At 40.9% G+C, this 18,318-nt stretch overlaps 3 protein-coding genes across 3 annotated transcripts; 2 read left to right on the forward strand and 1 right to left on the reverse strand.

Moving 5' to 3' along the window:
- Positions 1–1,736: 1,736 nt before the first annotated feature.
- On the forward strand, positions 1,737–4,205 carry LOC134020665 (cadherin-related family member 3-like). The gene is made up of 6 exons (XM_062460828.1): positions 1,737–2,144; positions 2,505–2,673; positions 2,810–3,051; positions 3,194–3,382; positions 3,732–3,780; positions 3,859–4,205. The coding sequence occupies exons 1-6, from the start codon at positions 1,881–1,883 to the stop codon at positions 4,203–4,205; spliced, it is 1,260 nt and encodes a 419-aa protein (XP_062316812.1). The 5' UTR covers positions 1,737–1,880.
- A 776-nt stretch (positions 4,206–4,981) lies between these two features.
- LOC134021440 (nicotinamide phosphoribosyltransferase-like) lies at positions 4,982–9,359 on the reverse strand. Its single transcript, XM_062462290.1, has 11 exons — positions 9,256–9,359; positions 8,296–8,452; positions 7,925–8,028; positions 7,685–7,813; positions 7,306–7,464; positions 6,921–7,057; positions 6,520–6,745; positions 6,122–6,241; positions 5,870–6,010; positions 5,644–5,778; positions 4,982–5,477 (listed from the first exon to the last, which is right to left on the reverse strand). Exons 1-11 carry the CDS (start codon positions 9,301–9,303, stop codon positions 5,367–5,369), a joined length of 1,467 nt encoding a protein of 488 aa, XP_062318274.1. The 5' UTR covers positions 9,304–9,359; the 3' UTR covers positions 4,982–5,366.
- Positions 9,360–11,040: 1,681 nt separating this feature from the next.
- LOC134021445 (cAMP-dependent protein kinase type II-beta regulatory subunit-like) lies at positions 11,041–18,234 on the forward strand. Its single transcript, XM_062462295.1, has 11 exons — positions 11,041–11,545; positions 12,730–12,765; positions 14,336–14,388; positions 14,574–14,657; positions 15,001–15,107; positions 15,289–15,442; positions 15,826–15,927; positions 16,045–16,119; positions 16,243–16,311; positions 16,403–16,538; positions 16,779–18,234. The coding sequence occupies exons 1-11, from the start codon at positions 11,281–11,283 to the stop codon at positions 16,910–16,912; spliced, it is 1,215 nt and encodes a 404-aa protein (XP_062318279.1). The 5' UTR covers positions 11,041–11,280; the 3' UTR covers positions 16,913–18,234.
- Positions 18,235–18,318: the final 84 nt, after the last annotated feature.

Here is an 18,318-nt window from a genome sequence, read left to right on the forward strand (position 1 = left end):
TCTGGAGAGATCCAGCCCTGGAGAGATTTATGTGCCCACTGTGTCTGACCCTGAGAACAGGCCTTTGACTGTACGACTCACTCAAATATTCACACCCTCTAACAACCATCCTTAGTCGAGAATCGTGTAAATTGTTATTGTGTAGCTGAACACGTTTCTGTGTTTTGTATATAGTTTACACTGAATCCTCCAATCCCAGGATTTGGTTTAAACATTCTGTCAGCATCCCTCATCACAACAAAGGAGTTCAACTACCTGACTGATCCCAGAAGGTAAATGGTTTGTACATGTACATCGTAATTGTAAAAAAGAAACGCCACACAAATGGCACAATAATTCTGTCTTCTCCAGTTATGCTTTCAACCTATCAGTGAGTGATGCGAAAAACACAGTGTCCCGAACACTGGTCATCAATATTATTAACAGAAATGATTATACACCTATATTCCTAAAGTAAGTACACCTCAATGCATAACATTTTGGATTTGCTTCTGTCCCACATGGTGTATATTAAAATATGTTTATCACACCCTTTCACAGTAAAATCACTCATTTTACCATCCCTGAGGAGCAGAGTCCTGGATCTGTTGTCACCAACGTTACAGCAGTCGTCCCAGATGACTCCTTTTATGTCGGTTTCGTCTTCTATACAATCAGTCCCAACAACTACCTCACCATCCACAGAGGTGAGCTTGAAACTCACAACCACACGGGAAGCACATCAAGTGAGGCCCCTATGTGTAATTAATGGGTTTTTGATGTCCCGCCTTTCAGATATGGGCTTGGTGACCACTGCCAACAGAATGGACCGTGACATAGCCCCTCTGAGAAACAACCCAACCATATCTGTCACAGTGACTGCCACCTACAGGCCCCCTGGCCCCCCAGTCTCTAACTCCATCACCCTGACCGTCACCGTCACAGACATCAACGACAACCCTCCTGTCTGCTTCCCAGGTGCAGATAGGTGAGTTTGAGACCAAAGTTCCAACGAAACCTCCAAGCTGCGACATCATGCCTACATGCTGCCCTACTACACAAATGTGTTGGCTCGCCAGTGTTTGTTTGAGTCGTGGTAAGAAAGTACATTTAAGAACGTGAAGGAAAGCCTTCGATGCCTGCGAAGCGGTGCAGTCTCAGGTATTTGCTGTGATCATAACAATTGTGTTGTTCTGCGTGTCTGTTGTGTTGTTCTTACCTGCCTGTGCGACTGTGTCCAGGGTGGAGCTTCCAGAGACAGAGAAGGCGGGGGCCCTCATCACCACCGTGACCTGTACTGATAATGATGTGGAGCCTGCCTTCACTCAGTCCCGGTTCTCAGGTCTCTCTTGCCTGGGCTGCAACCTGCGCTTTGCTCTGGATCCGCCTGATTCCAACCGTGTTGTGGTAAGATACTGACTGTATGTGTTCAAATGGACAATCACTAGCTTACTGTGTATTGTGTAATTCATTATAAGTAATTCCCTGCACAGCTCACAGAAAACCTTGACTTTGAGGATCCCAGCAACCTGTTTGTTGGTAATGAATACAGCCTGTCAGTTGATGCTGTTGATAAGAATGACACCACCCTAAAAGGTAGTAGCCCCCTCGTCCCACACACAGGTTTATACAGCAACAGGAGGTTTCTAGCAGTTTTGCTCTGACTCAGCTCATTTTGACTTTAAATCCCCCCATGGCTCTTACAGGTAATGCGTTTGTGTATGTAACAGTGACGCCTGTTAACGAGTTTCCACCTGAGTTCACCTCAACATCATATCACTACAATGTCTCTGAACTTCTCAACAGTAAGCAATACACAGAGACAACAGACATTTCACACTGCTCATAACATGTTCCAGTTGTTAACTCGAGCAACATAAACCATAAAACATAACAGTTTTATGGTCATGGTTGTGCCGTCAGGTGGGACAGTAATTGGAGCAGTCATGGCTACAGACAAAGACCTCCCACCCACTGCAGTCAGTTACTCGATCATCTCTGGAGGTGGCGGCGCCGGCCTGTCCAAAATCTTCTACTTGGACCCCAAGCTGGGACGCATTATTTTGTTTACCAGACCAGACTACGAGACTCCAACGACGATCCACACTCTCCTTATCCGAGCCGTGGATGGAGACCCCATCAGACCCCTCAGTGCTACCGCCACGGTACGCAGATGGCATAGCAGTTAAATGACTTCCGTATACACGTACACAAGTAAGACAGGGCGCATTGTCCAACCCCCCCCCGCCCCCCCAGGATATCGTCTAAGGCTCCTGGCTACTCTAACGGCAAAATGAAAATGATTTGGTCTCTTGCTCACCCCACTTTATCCAGAAGTCAGTGACACTAGCGCCATCATGTGGGTGTCATGATTGAATCATTAAACAACTACTTTCTCCGTGGCGTAATCTCCGCAAACCACACCAGAGGCGGCATGAAAAATGCCATTTAGACACCTGCGTGACCACAGAGCAGAGGCATGGTCGCACCCTAAGCGTTTGAGTCTGTGTGTGTCTCTTTCTTAGGTCACCATCAACATCATAGAGGCCAACGATGAGCCTCCCTTGTGTAGCCCCAATAAGACCAACCTGGTTGTCCCCAAAGACCTTAAGATCGGCACCAATATCCAGGGCTTCATCCTGTCCTGCACAGACAAAGATTCTCCACCCACCTCCTTCATCTACTCCATCTCAGGTCACCTGACGCCATGATCTGAATGATACTCAGTAGACCCACCGTGAAGATGGGAATGCACACAGTTCATTCAATGAAGTTATGAGATAATCACTGCATTGCTACGTTCTTCTTAAACGTTCCTCATGTTCCCCAGGGGCCAGCAACCTGAACAATCACTTTGTCTTCTCCCATGCATCGGGCACTAACGTCACACGGCTTCTCTTGAGGGAGCCCTTTGACTTTGAGAGTGGCCTGGATCAGGTGTGGCAGTACAGCCTGACTGTGCTGGTCTCAGATGGGAACCTGAGGGATCGGGGACCGACTCAGACTGGCACCATCATCATCAACATTGCTGTGGTGGACCCTGATCTCACCACCATCATCACCACAACCACTGTATGTAAACTTTTATTTCATTTTTTACCTTCAATAATCATAAAGATGCGTTGATCATTCTAATGAATTCACCTTGTAATTCCTTAAACGATACACTGGTACAATGCAAAGACCAGGGTTGTGTGCTGTGCGCCTCTTGTAGCCTCGCGTCACATACATCCATATTACTGAGAACTCGTTCAGCATGCAGGACTGGTATGTGTGGTTTATCATTGCCCTGGGTGCCATGCTCCTGCTGGGGCTCCTAGCGTGTCTGCTGTACCATCTGGGGAAGTGGCTCTCCACCAAGGAGTGCACCTGCTGCCGACGCCTCCCAGCGGAGCACAAGGAAGTCCTGTGAGTACGACATACTATCCATCTCCCCAATAGAGGATTTCTGAAAGATTCACAGACATTTGGTCAGTGTAAGGAGAGGTCTCCTCATTAAGAAGTGACTCGTTTTCTTCTGTTTTTGTGAGATACAGCATTCCAAAGACAGGTAAGAGGGGAATCATTTTGTGTAAGCAACACACCAGTTAATCATCAAATGACTTCAACCTGTGGAAAAACCTGTCTAATGCATGACTGTACATTTGACAGCACCTCCCAAAAAAGTAATCCTAGAGGTGAGTTCACAGCCTAGCTGACGCTAAAATATCCCAGTTGTTTTGATACAATCGTCATAACGTGCTCTTTTGTAGGAGGTGACCAAGTTCAACACTGTGTTTGATGGAGAGGAAGTCGACCCTGGTAAATGTTTATTTCCTTTTTTTTGTTTCTTGTTTATAAAAGAAAAGCTTGACTGATTCGTGTGTGCTTTGGTTTCAGTCACAAAGCGTGTGTATGAATACAACAGCAAGTCAGGAGCCAGACGCTGGAAGGACAGTGGCGATGTGGTAGAGTCTCGACCACAACCCGAAAGCAGCACCTTGGTAATCTCGGAGATGTCCACCAGTCAGCAGGACCACTCAGGCCCCGGCCAATCACCTTTTGGGAGGGCTGACACTGACCTATTGCAGAGCAGGAGTGAGGCTGAGGGAAGGGTGTCTCAGGAGCTTAGACACATCCCCAGAGGATCCCAGTTGCTAAACATGAGATCAGGACAGTCCGCTTCATCATCTGCCCAGTCAGCCAGAGGTGTGGCAATTGAAGTCCATAATATTTCTGAGGTCTAATACTGATCTTCCATTCCTACATTCACCAAAATGACATGTGTGCCACTGAAAAAATGCAACACTTCAATGCTATCAATAATTCAACGCATGAATAAACAGTGAATTGTGTTTGCAGTGAAAAACATTTTGAGTTTGTTGTCTTGTTTCACTAGTGTTAAAGAAACTGTTGGGATTTCACTTCTAAATTGAAAACCAGGGTAGAGAATATCAAATAAAATCAACATTTATTTGTATAGCCCTTTTTACAAGCAATGTCACAGAGGGCTTCACAAACGCCCATAGAACTGCCCCTCAACCAACCTAAACCCTCAAGGAAGACAAGGAATAACTCCCATAAAAACTCACTAGAGGAGAAAAAATGGAAGAAACCTTGGGAGGAGCAATTCAGTGAGGGGTCCCCTCCTCCAGAGACGGTTAGTGAACGTCATCAACGTGATGATGATTGCATGGGAACAGTTTGTGTATCTTGTGGCTTGATTTATCAGCTTCATCTTTATAGAATGTGTGTGACTTGGTAACGGTACAGCTTATCTAGATTTCACTAAACTGGTGTTGAGTGTTGCTCAGAGTAACGCTGCTATCTCTCCTGAGAGGTTGATAAAAAAACACTAAGACAATATTTGCCTTTCGCATACCTTTTATGCTCCTTTGCTACTGTATTTGTAATATCTGTATACTGCAAAAAGAAACAGCAACATGCTCTTGTTTGAATTTATTATTATTGTTTATTACAGGTATTTCCTCTACCGTAGGTGTAATGCTGAAAACGTAAAAAAACGGGTACATGAAAAATGTTATTATTACAATTTTGTTTTATTAAAAGGTGTCAATAACAATATTATGGAAACACTTAATTTACAAATCAGCATAAGGTTATATAATAGATTAAAAAAAATACCAACAGAAACTTAATCAACAAGAAATTGAGAAGATGAAAAGAAAATGCTCTATACAGAGCAAAAAACAAAGAAAATAAGACCTTACCCAAGTAAGCATGTTATAAATGCTTTTAATCTAATTGTGGCAGATAAACTATCACAAATTTGAAAACAATTACTAGAAATGCTTTTTTAATTCTAAGAACATTCAAACATCTTAATATGTCAAGTGGGGATTCAGGTCCTTTTGAATCTTCTTGTGTAGTTTAAGTGACCGTATCAGTCATCCAGACTTATCCAGCTCACTGTCCTTAAGCTTAGCATTGTCTCGCACCTCATCAAAAGTGTATGTCTTTAATATTAAGCCATTTCGAAAAACTGTGTGGAGCAGGTCCTGGGAAAAGTAAAATATATGTTAAATGATAAATACTGTAATGAGGTCAATATTTATCCTACACAACATGGTCAAATGAAAGTCTTCAATTATTTTTGTATTGAATCGAATGCACCTCATGGCTTGGTAAAAAAAACACTTTCTAATTAGGTAACAGAGTACTTACAGCACCATACTCCTCCAAGTCCCCCTTCCCCTCTTCTAGGGTTACAAAGTCTCCTTCCTGTGTTTTGTGCAGTGACAAACGACCTTTCTTTGACCTTTTATTAGGGTCTGCCACTGGGTCCTTGAAAACGTTCACCTGTATCAAAACAATACAACAATATAATTTATACATTGCTACCAGTGTACTTATAGAAGCTCAAAAAGCTGTATGACATTGATGGACTTACTCCAAGGCCGTTGGTCACGACATAGCTGCATTTGAAGCAGCAGTTGAGCTTGTCTCTGGTCAACTTCTGGAGCAGGGCACCACCTGACCCAAAGCCAATGTTCTCAATGCTCCATCTATGCCGTTTCATCCCCTCCACTATCTGAATGAGAAATGAATAAGAATTAGTTAATTCTGCTCTTTCCACACTGGGATAATGCAGTACCAAAGAGTTTAAACGTGAAGTAAGGGGGTAGTGGGGTAGACTGAGTACCTCCTGAAGAGTGTGGATGTCAACCCCGTCCCCCTGGATTACTCGGATGTAAGGGGGCAACACCTTGTACCCTCTGCTGTTCTCTGTCAAATTAAACCTTTTTCCCAAAATCTCCAAAATCTTGGAACAAACAAGAAAAATATAGTGCATGTTTAAGGAATGCAAAGAGGGGAATTGTGGCAACTGGAACTGACTGCAGCATTTTATTTGAGAGACTAGCTAGCGAGATAAAGTTGTGTTCATGAGCTGGGTTCAGTTGCCTGAGTCAGGGGAATGAAGGCAGAGGGAGACTAAAGGAGCACAACATTTGACACGGCTATGACCATAACATGCTATGCACAGTAGGTTGTACTCCCAAGACCAACTGTCAATACTTTGTGTATTAAATTTAAAAATACCTTGAGCACTGTTTGTAAGGGGTCTCCTGAATCTGGTCGGATGATTAGCGGTGCATCAGGACTGCGAGTCTCAATGAGGGCCCTCAGGTCCTTCCCCCAGATATTCTCACAGGCATTGTAGATGTCATAACTGTCGCTGACGATGGACACAGGCACCGAGGGGAACTGTCGCACTATGTGCTCAAAGGCCTCTCTCTCGTGATCCTTTCCCCAGGCAGTGATGGTGCTGGGAATACAAGATTGGTTTTGAATGTATTTTTTTTAAGGACACTAAAGAACAGTGTAATACCAACCACAAATCAAAAGAGGGCGCAAGAGCATGTGTGTGTGCCACTGTACTTATGTCATTTGATTAAATGAATTACTTGAACGTATCTGTGCTACCTGCGTCTCTTTACTACCTGTGCTCTGCTGCTGGCACAGAGAATCCCGACACAGGATCCTTGGAGCCATAATACTTCTTAATGACACAGATGCCTGCTATAGTGTCAGTGCCTTTGAAGTTGACCAAATGTGCAGATGCTCCAATGCCAGCACTCTGAAATAAAACAGAATAAATAAAGTCTGAGGCTACTCATGCTCAAACATGAAATAGTCCTGGAATTATCTCATTTTTTCCTTTGATATTAAATAAGAAACAAGGCTCTAGGTGTACAAAATAAAATTGGAACCCTTTGGTTTAATTTTAAATTACTTACAAGAAAAATGTCACAATCAAAATACTGTGTGACAGTTTGTGTCAATTGCTACTATTTACTTTTATGTACAGCATACTAAAGGCATCACCTCTTGAGAAGAGACTCCCCTGTAGCCAAAGTCATGCAGTTTATACTCCAGGTCCTTGAGGCTTCCTGATGTCTGCAGCAGGTACTTGGCCAGGATTTTCTTCTGCTCTCTGGAGTTTGTAGCCACTGTGATTGGGTACCATATCTGTACCAGGATCGTCTGGGAAGGAGATAATGAAGAGAGATGTGTTGATGATAATACCATAATGCAATGTCATACCTCTTCTAGAAAAGTACATAACGTACAGTTAATGCTATGTGTACATAGCTTTGTAGATAGAGTATGAGGTGAGGGGTTTGATTTAAAACAGGAAGTAGATCGGGCAGCCACATAAAAATGACTTCGAAACATAGAGCAGACAGTGTTTTATTGCTCTGACCTCCACCCAGTTGGTGAGCCAGTAGCACTGTGGGTCTGTACTCTCCACAGTGAAGAGGGCATTCCCCCGAGGAATCACACTCCCCTCTGGCACAGCCTTGATCTCAATGGGGAGGTGGCCGTCATACTTCTGAAATGCCACACAAACACAAGGATCACTTGAGAAGACATTGTCTTTATCCAAATCCATTTAAATCCCAACACAAAGCCACAGACGACTACGATCCTAAATGCCTCTTACCTCCAAAATGTATTTCCAGCCTTGCTCATTGAACAAATCGTCCTGAAAGTGTTCCTGGTACACTTCTTTTGCCTCTCTGATCTTCTCTAGTGTCACTACCTTCCCTGAGAATACAGTAGAGGTTAATGTTTCACATAATTTGGAGAGGAAAGTAAATACATGAGTGTGAAGTAGGACTATTGAAAGAAAAAAACAAGTGTAGTACAGCATTAAGCTTGAGCTGATTTGCAGATATTCCAACAGACGTTTGTAAAGTCTGAATGTGTTGTGTATTGTGAAATGCAAATCTATTGTACAATAAGGCTGAGTGTATCATTCTGACTCTCTTGGTCAACAAGACCCTGTATGTATCAATAATGTCATCATGTTACCTTTGAGATATCTTTGGAGAATATACTGAAGTCCGTAGAATACAGTTTTGTCATATCTCTCTATCGGGCTCTTGGTGGAATCTGTGTTCTTTGCGCGGCACTCAAAGTAGGAGTACACTTTACTAGTGTTGGGTGGATATTGCTTATAATGTGAGACCTGAAATGTAACACAAATACAAATACAGTTAATCACATTGTAATACAACAACAATGTAAGCTAAAGTGATATAATATAAACGATAACAGACTCCCCCTGGATCTAATGGCCGCATAGTCATCAAGGGTTTTTGGCAAGGCATCACCAGTGCATGGCCTAGAGCTACGTCTGTGACTTGACCTTTGATTCACTGGCGGTACCCTTCTCCTTACCTCACTTTACCCCAAAGGAATGTGTTCTCTAATGTCAGTCTACACCAGCCGCTCCCTGTTCTACTGCTATAAGAGGGTGGGCACTGAGGCAATTTAATTGACACAGTCCCAGTCTGATTAGAGGAGATTACAGGAAAACAAAAGAGAAACGGATTGAAACACTGACTGTTCTCATTGGAGGGGAGGGTCAGGGTTTCTAATTCCTGAAATGGGTTGGTATATAGAAGATAGTCTTGCAGGTGAACAATCATTCACAAACGTTAATGCCAAAGTCAGTTTGTCCTAAATCACAGAAAAGCTCATTTGTTGGCAGGTTATAAGCTACAATATGGTACTGTAAAACATCTAATACATAAATGGGGTTTTGAGTATTGTTGCAGTATGTTTATGAAGCTGACCTTCAAATAAAACATGCAGAGTAGCCTATACCATAATTTAATAGTTACACTTTCACTTTTGATATCTAGACCTCAATCAACCATGGATTTAGCAAGAAAACGAATCCAGTTGATGTGCTTTACTAACTTTAAGATAGTGTACAATGGTTGACTAGATACGCCACTGGCCCCTAGTTCAATCCTGTGCACTCACCTTGTACGAGTCTGTGGCCAGGAGTAAGTTGAAGTTTCTGTGCTCCATGTTCAACGCGCGTGACTAAAATTGCAGCTGTCACTTTGTACAAATCTGTGTTGAGGGGCGGGAACAAGAAGCGTATGTGTGATTGGATGTGGATTTTGGAGGAATTAAGACATTTCAAGAAAGGAAAAAAACAGTGGTCAGACATTGTTTTCCTGTCTCTTACGTTCCCATGCCATGCGGAATCATCACCCACAACATCGACAGACTTGATGGCAACATTTTCCAACACCCCAGCAAAACATTTTGTTTTGTTTGGGAAGTTTCCCCCTGTGTTCCTCTATAACAGCAGAGGGCAGTGTAAACGTAAACGCCAACATCCTTTACAGAAAGAACTGAAAAATTGGGCTTTATTGTCATTTTATAGCTCTGCTTACAACGACATTAGGAGCGCTATACCCCATTAGCAAAGATGTAAATAGGCCTCTTATCTATAGTTTAATATATGCTACTGTACTGCCCATGATGTAAAAACACTCATGTTAAGTACCATATGCTCTAATTAAATAGCCTAGGCAATCGATTAGTCACGACCGCTGAATTACAAGTAGGCAAATATGCAGATCGTTTTAGGGTGAAAACGTTCCATTAGGAAATGTAGACTAGCCTACTTTGAAGATATTGGGTAAGTTACATTACAAACTCTTGCATATTGCTCATACCTACCCTCTTATCAACCCTACCCTTGGTCACATGTCTACATATTTGAGGTGTCATACATAACATGTGAATAGAGGTGTGTTTGGCCTATCTGAGTCTGACTTAGACTTCTGGACTTACATGAGTTATGAGTCCTCTGCCCCACGCCTGAGCCGAAGCACACAGTTGCAAGAAGATGTAAGATATTAAAATATATGATAGGGCCTATGTCGCATGAAGAGGGCTCGCTTAATTGACACAGAAGCACAGCACATGAAACACCGAGGTGATGCTACTCAGTTCATTCATGTCAGATGGATTTATCAGTTCGCCTTTAAATTTTCGGCCTTCATTCACATAGCCCATCAGTAGGCTACTAGGACCTTCGTTTTCGGTTGTAAGAGGAACATGTATTTTAAAAGAACAAACACAATGCAGTCCCTTAAGAATCCCTCGTAAGTGAGTCTTATTTCCTCCAGCAAGCTAGAGCCGTAGTAGTTTCCTCCCTATAAAGGACAGGAAGTGTGTCAGATAAGAAATCTATTTTGAATGGGAATTGTGATAGGCTACTGTAAATTTTACTAGGGAACAGTACATTTAATTGCAAAGTATCGTCTTATTGGCTATTGCTCTATTGCGGATAATAATAATACGAATACTACTACTAGGCTACTACTAGGCCTACTACTAATAATAATATGCCCTTAAACACATTAGTTAGACCAATATTATATAGGCTAGACTAGAGCATATCTCAGTGGTAATTATATCAAAAGTGCATATCAAAAGTTCGCCGTTTCAAACTTCTAGATGAATCACTTTGAAAAAAAGAGACTGATAAATGTAGGCCTATTATTTATAACTTGATCATAGTCATATTTATATCATGTAAAATAAATACACAACTGATTACTTTTCTTACAAGACATTGGTCAGGCGAAAGGAAAATGTATGCGCACGTCTCCTAATACACAGAGGACACATCTCACACTGTTTGCTTGATTCACATTACATGAGTCAAAGCTTGATGCCACTGCAGTTTTTTGCCATCGCTGCGGCTCGCATACGCAATCCCTGGGTGGGTGGTTGCCATGGATTCCTGGGTCACATGCGTGGGTTTCCTGTAGCCAGCAGCAAAAGATGCTAGGACCAAAAATTCAGAGCCATTTTCATTCAACATTTTGAAATGATTTCATCTGGATTGAATGGAGACCAAGAATCGGATTATTACAGCGACAGAATTATTTTTTAGTTCATGTTCAAGTACAATCGATGTAAATAGCCGTTGTCCATTTCGCAGCAAACCATTTTGTACTTATTTCTCGTAGATTTACAACAGGAATGAGTATAGAAATTCCTGCAGGACTGACGGAGCTATTGCAAAGCTTTACCGTAGAAGTGTTGAGGAGTCAGCCTACAGATTTGCTCGAATTTGCTGTGCATTATTTTTCCGATTTGAAGGACAGTGAAACTAGTGGGGCCGCGTTTGGCAATGACCAAAATTCGGCCACAAAACCTGGGAAAGCGGTCAACTTCATCGAAGAAACCATGCAAATTGATTCAGAAAATGGAGAAGAGGAGGAGGAGGATGACGAAGAATTCGTAGGTAATATGATATAATAGAACTGTAAGATACGACATTGTGGATAATAGGACATTCAAATGCAACTTCTCTATTGTGGTTAGAAAAACCTCGTGAGCTACTCAGACAGCGATGCATTCGGTAGGGTGAAATGCTTGCCACATTTTAACAATGATGCCTATCGTGGTAATAATGTGCCATATATGGTCATGGAGGCTGATTGATGTCAATGAACATGCTGCACAGCTGTGTAGCCCTTGATCGGAGCAGACAGCTTATCGTGAGAATGACATCGTTGCACAATACTTGTCACCGTCATAGTTGGAGAGGATGGGATTATAACACCATCCTCTGCTGGCCTACAGTTGATATTCTTGATGGCACAAGTCTGTTGACTACTAAATAGCTGATATTTAGGGGACATTATTTCTGACAAGTGTGTCCTATATGAAAGAAAATATGGGTAAAAAACTAACTAGGCCCAGGAGTAAACAGCCAATGTGCAGTTTCAAAATGAATGGTTTCGAATGGTTTCAGTTCAGTTAACATTCTAAATCAATTAAGGTCAGTACATTTTGCAGACATTAATGCTTTTGATGGCAAACATATTTCTTGGCCTGTGACATGGAATGACTTTCAGAAATTTTGTCAAACTGAAAGGCTATGGTCAGCAAGTCAAGTTCTGTGGAATGGTCAAGATATTTGAGGACAGGTCCATCCAATCTCCATGTCGTGCCTTGGTAGTCTTTCTAACATGAGGAAAGCCATAATCACATCACCAACCCTGTGCCTTCTAATGTCATTCTGCCCTCTTGAGAGCTTAGTATGGCTAGAGCAGCTTGGTAACAAGGTATTCATGCAAGAGACCTCCCACCTTATGTATTTTTCATGGGGGGCTGTTGTTTTTTTTATAGCCAAGTGCTTCACTAACGTTTAGCTTAGAGAAGCAAATTTACTACAGAGGACTCAGCCACAATTCTTATTGAAATGAAATTGAATTTGAGCCAAGTTTGCATCCCTGGTAGAGTTAAATGGAGGGGGAAGTGGGGCAGTCAGCTGTTTGACAAAGTAACTTGCCCAGTTTGGGTTAGCTTTGGTAGAAGCTAAACAAGACACATTTCTCTAATCGGTTTCATTCATTACTGATTCAGCAGGAATTCTTAAAATAAATGGTTAAATGGTTCCCTTTATGTTTGACTTTATTACAGCCCCAGTGATCAACAGATTCATCAGAAGAGCCTCAGGTAAGTTTCCCTCCCATGATTTTGGTTTACTTAAAAGAAACCCACAGAAACGGTAGGGCCAATGCTCCACAATATCCCAAATAAACCTCTAAACCAACATTGCATTCGAAACGTGCAGCAAGAAATGTGACAACATTTTACTTGGAAACCCACATTATTATCCTGTATTTCTGCTGGCCTGTTAGGTCTGCTGATATTGGTGTGCTGCTGGTCAGTGGTCAGGGACAGCAGCTTTTGGGTACGTGCTTGTAGTGAGACTAACGCCAGCAATCATCATTTAGTTCTCTCAATTCTCAGAACACAGAGCCATTTCAATTCAATTGACCTTATCTGGAATTTTCAATCCACCATCTTCTCTTTTATTGTTTATTTCAGAGATACTTGGCTGCTTCTGAGGGTATTGTAGAATGGAGTGGCAAATATGTTTTACTTATCAAATGTGTTCATTTATTTGATGTAACTTATGAGGTTTAGGTATAGAATTGTGGATAAAAATGCCTGGATAATTCCACTCAGTGGACACATGTCACATTAATCCTTTTCTCGCACTTCCTTTGACTTCCTTTGGCTTTGACACATTCTTCACTCAAAAAGGCCTTAGCAGATTTGGCCCTGAACAGTGCACCTTGAGACAAAACGGTTTAATTTCTCCCTCCCACTGCTTATAATAAAGATGAATTACCGTCATCTTTATCTTCCTTTATGATTTGAAACAGCTTACTTTCCCCAAGGTCTACTTCAGTGAATGACGTGGGACAGGCTGAAACTAGGTGCAGAACACTGTTGGTGAACATCACCTAGCCTAATCTCTTGTGTGGGACGGGGCATTGATCCAGACAGCACAGCAGTGTTGGCACTGAAGCTTATCTGTCCGCATGTTGGGTCATTAGATGGCTAAAGCCAGTGGGTAGAGGGAAGTCATACCAATAGTGTATAGCCCCTCTCTATAGTGCAGAGAGGGGAAATCTTGCTTTTCCAGTCTCTTGGACTGTGCATTTTGAAAGCCTTAGAGTTATGTAATGTATTATGTACTTGTCTGTAAAACACAGTGGGTAGTATAGAGCTCATTAAAACGTATTAGAAATGACAACAATAGACGATAGAAGATTTTAGACCCAAGTTTTTTACATCCACTCAATCGCAATGTTGAAATCTTGTCTTGTCTGGTTGGCTGTGAAGTCTCTCATGTGATATGTTTACAAAAGTTAAGATTTATTAGGACTACATAATTTTTTCCACTACATATCTTAGTGATGTAATTGAATATTTCCTTACAGGAAAGAGAGAACCAATATTTGTGCAAGCGACATCTTGACAAAATCATATTAAATCCAAGCACTTTGGAGAACAGTGCCATTTTATTGAATATTTCCCTTAAATCCACCAGTATCAGACAGCTGCTTATATGACTTGGATTATGTATTTTCGTAGTCCTCTCTCTTGGACCATTTCCCAGATATCGTCTTTGTTTACAAAGTCTGACAGCTTTTGTCTAATGGGATTTTACATTTCTGGTCAGCTCATTGTCATGCAGTGAATGTGAGGTTTGTATTTCTCGTCTCACACACAGTATGTGCAGAAGCCTTCAACCCCGATGAAGATGAAGACGACAAAGAGCCATGGGTGAGCAGTTTCTCCTACTATCGGGTTGCCGCAAACAAAGAATACTTCTCAGACTTGACAAAAGGGAAATTTCTGCAAAGTGTTTGTTTACAGCATGTGATAGAAACATACCTTTTGCAGGCCTTGTGTATCTCACGGTTGCATGAGTTACATGCATGGGCCTATTGTTTCTGTTGGGTTTGCAGGTCACCCATCCTAAAACGGATGAACAGAGGCAGAGGCTACAGGAGGCGTGTAGGGACATCATTCTGTTCAAGAACTTGGACACGGTAAATGGACTGTTCTAAAACCAGAGTCAGTGGAGGACTCTTAGTCCACTGTTGTGGTTGAGTGGACTCTCCCAGCTCCTAATTTACACATTAAGGAGAACAGTACATAGCCTGGGGTCGACTGCTTTTTTTGCCATGGCTCAGTGCACTCTCTGGCTGCTTAGACAGTATTTGTTGTTGTTGTTGCCGCAATGACATCTGTATAAAGCAGTGCAATGTGTTTTCCTTATTATAAGATTGTATCTTGTATTGTGCCTAATAAATCACAATAAAAAGGCTTTTATTTACGTTGTTTATCAGGTTTTCATATAAATGTGTATCATTTGATTTAATAATTCCATAGGAACAAATGTCTCAAGTGCTAGATGCCATGTTTGAGAAGGTATTTGAAGTGGAAGAGCACGTCATTGATCAAGACGATGATGGCGACAACTTCTACGTCATTGAAAGGTAAACTCCTTCACATTCTACGCTAATAATTTATGTATCTCAGCATTTGCTTTGAAGGTGAATTCTAATCATACTTCTGTAATCACGCTGCTGTACTAAGCAGTGGTCAGTGATGATGCGAGTCAGTATTCCATGTATATCTTCTTTTTCTCCTGTTTTCCTTGCATGACATCTCTTGCAGAGGTACACTGGATATCTTCATGAGAGCTGACGGTGTAGAAAAAAACGTTGGATCTTATGACAACAAAGGCAGCTTTGGGGAGCTGGCGCTGATGTACAACACCCCTAGGGCAGCTACCATCATTACCACCTCACCAGGAGCACTTTGGTGCCTGGTTAGTACTGTAACTCCTCATGTTGGACACAATTTCCCTCTATATGACAGTTATAAGATGATGTAGAAATGCTATTAGCAAGTTGTGTGTCCTGGCTGCAGATATTTGGAAGTGGCCAATATTGGTGAAAAAAACCCCACATCTGATTAGGCCAAGCACCTTAGTGGCAGATAAATAGGTAATGTTAGAGGTAACATAATCAGATGGGTCAATATAAGAAAGGAAAGTCATTTTTTCCATGCCAGTTTTTAAAGTTTTATGTCAATGATATTCAGCACCACCCGCTGGTAAGATCAAATAATAAAACCTAACCAATACTACACACGTATTGGAAGTTGACAAGTTACCTGTTACCATGCTGAATGTAATATGACTTGTTTCAGGACCGTCTGACATTTAGGAGGATCATTGTTAAGAACAATGCCAAAAAGAGGAGGCTGTATGAGACCTTCATTGAGACATTACCACTGCTAACTTCATTAGAGGTGACAATCCTTAAATTGTTTTCCTGTAAATAGTCTTCATCCTCTGTAGATGTACCTTTTTGTAGATGCCTTTTAAAATATCACAAATCTGTCTTGCTACTGTCCTTTCATCCCCAGCTCTCTGAGAGAATGAAGGTAGTAGATGTGTTGTCCTCAAAAGTTTACTGCGATGGAGAACAGATTATTGCTCAGGTTGATTTTCTTTCATACTTTCTACAGTTTCTACAGTGACTAATGACAGTGACAAATGACTAAATGTAAATGTACAGGTAAAATGCACCGTATTCTCAGGATTATGAACTGTTTTTGTTGCAGGGTGATCTAGCAAATTGTTTCTACATTGTTGAATCTGGTCAAGTTAGAATCACAATGAAGAGAAGCAGGGTAAGTGGACATTAGATTCAAATGTATTCCATATAAAAATTGTACTGTTGGATAAAAGGAGTGCATTTGTTGTTGTTTGTTTTATTGCCAGACGAAAAAAGACCAAGAGGATGAAGAGGTGGATATAGCCACATGTTCCAGAGGGCAGTATTTTGGCGAGTTGGCACTTGTAACAAATAAACCCAGAGCCGCGTCAGCCTATGCTGTTGGAAGCGTAAAGTGTTTAGGTACTTTTATGACTGTTAGTATGAAGTACTACTGTATGTGTGAACAGTGAAACATGCAACAGACAACTGAAAGCACACACTTTAGCCTAGACTGTCTTCTAAGAGGGTAATTTTCCACATAAGTGTCTGGAAATTGGTCTGATCAGCACCCAAATAATAATGAAGATTAATCTGTTTTAAAGGTTACAAAGGCAGATGCTTTTACCATTTTTGTAACTAACCTCTTCTTGTATTGACCAGTTATGGACATTCAAGCCTTTGAGAGATTGCTGGGACCATGCATGGACATCATGAAGAGAAACATTGCCAATTATGAAGAGCAGCTGGTGACCCTCTTTGGGAGTAGCACTGACATTGAGGATCAAAATGCATGAGAAAAGAAATAACCAGCAATGGACTTTTCTGAGCTGAAGAATGGTGATATTGGGGGATGAAAAATTATACTAATGATTATTTTTCATTACTATCTTTTTATGGTTCATTTTCCTATCCAAACTGGGAAATTCTTTATCTTACCATTAAGGGAAACATTTTAAAATATATATATACAAATAGTATACTGTCCAAGTTTATAAACAATGGTAAAATATTTGTTATGGATGATTAGATTGAAGTTTATTCTAAAACATAGATACTGTTTTTTTGTCACAACACAAATTCTTTACGTCATATAATTTCTGTTTTTATTGTCTTTCAGCATCACTTGTTTGCATATCACTTCTGTGACAGCATATAGTAAATCTTCCCATGATATTCCTAATGACAATTTCATGTAGGACAAAAATTCCTGTGCCAAAGGTGATAGATAGATAGTAAGTATAGATGACAGCAAACTATTTGCTCTATTATTTAATAATAACATTTTAATAATGACATTTTCCTATTGTCACTTTGAGACTGGCAATTTTTCTTTCAGAGGAAGATTTCTGTGTAATCAGGTTTTGTACTACAACAGCTGTCTTGTTAACTTTTTTCATCAGAGAATGTACATTTACTGTTTGGGGAAATATGTCTATATACAGTAGGCTACATGTAATTTAATGAACTGTTATTCATTCTTTATATTATATTTAGTCATTTTTTTTAGCAGACGCTCTTATCCAGAGCGACATGTGTAATATGGCATTAATGCCATAATTTTGCATACAAACATCACAAATGTGGCTGGTAATTTTGTAAAAGTTGACTGTCAGCTTACCAAAAGTATTGGATATTATGACTTGATAAGCCTAATCATCAATGATTTGAACTGCAGATAAGGACACTAAAAGGACACTACATTTTGAGCACATTTTGTTTGGAATTTCTGTTGTTTCGTTTAGAATTGAAACGCTTGTGCCAATTAACAAAGTATGATGTTTTAGCCATCACTTCCTGCAATGACAATATGTTTGTGTTGTCTACCTCTAAATTATACAACTTCACTTCACAAACATTGCAGTAGCCATATGTTAAGACTGCGTACTACATAGCAGCCTCTAGTGGCTACATATCCGTCGTATTTTCACTGTGTAGTTTTTTCTTTGTCTATCATCTAAAAGTTGTTACTTACTTATTTGCACTCTCGACTTTTGTGTTTGAATTATAGTCGGAAACTCCCGGTCTGATTCGGCAGTGTTGTCATTTATACTGTCAATGACTAAATTAATGTAGTCTTCAATGTGTCACAATACAATAAAGACCCTTTTTCTATTCAGTCTGTTTTACGTTACCCAAATGTATTTCGTGCCTAGATTTTCTTTCTTTTTAACCTGGGTAGGCCTGTTGTGTGAAAACACTT

Source organism: Osmerus eperlanus, chromosome 5 (genome assembly GCF_963692335.1).
Source record: "Osmerus eperlanus chromosome 5, fOsmEpe2.1, whole genome shotgun sequence".
Classification (NCBI taxonomy): domain Eukaryota; kingdom Metazoa; phylum Chordata; class Actinopteri; order Osmeriformes; family Osmeridae; genus Osmerus; species Osmerus eperlanus.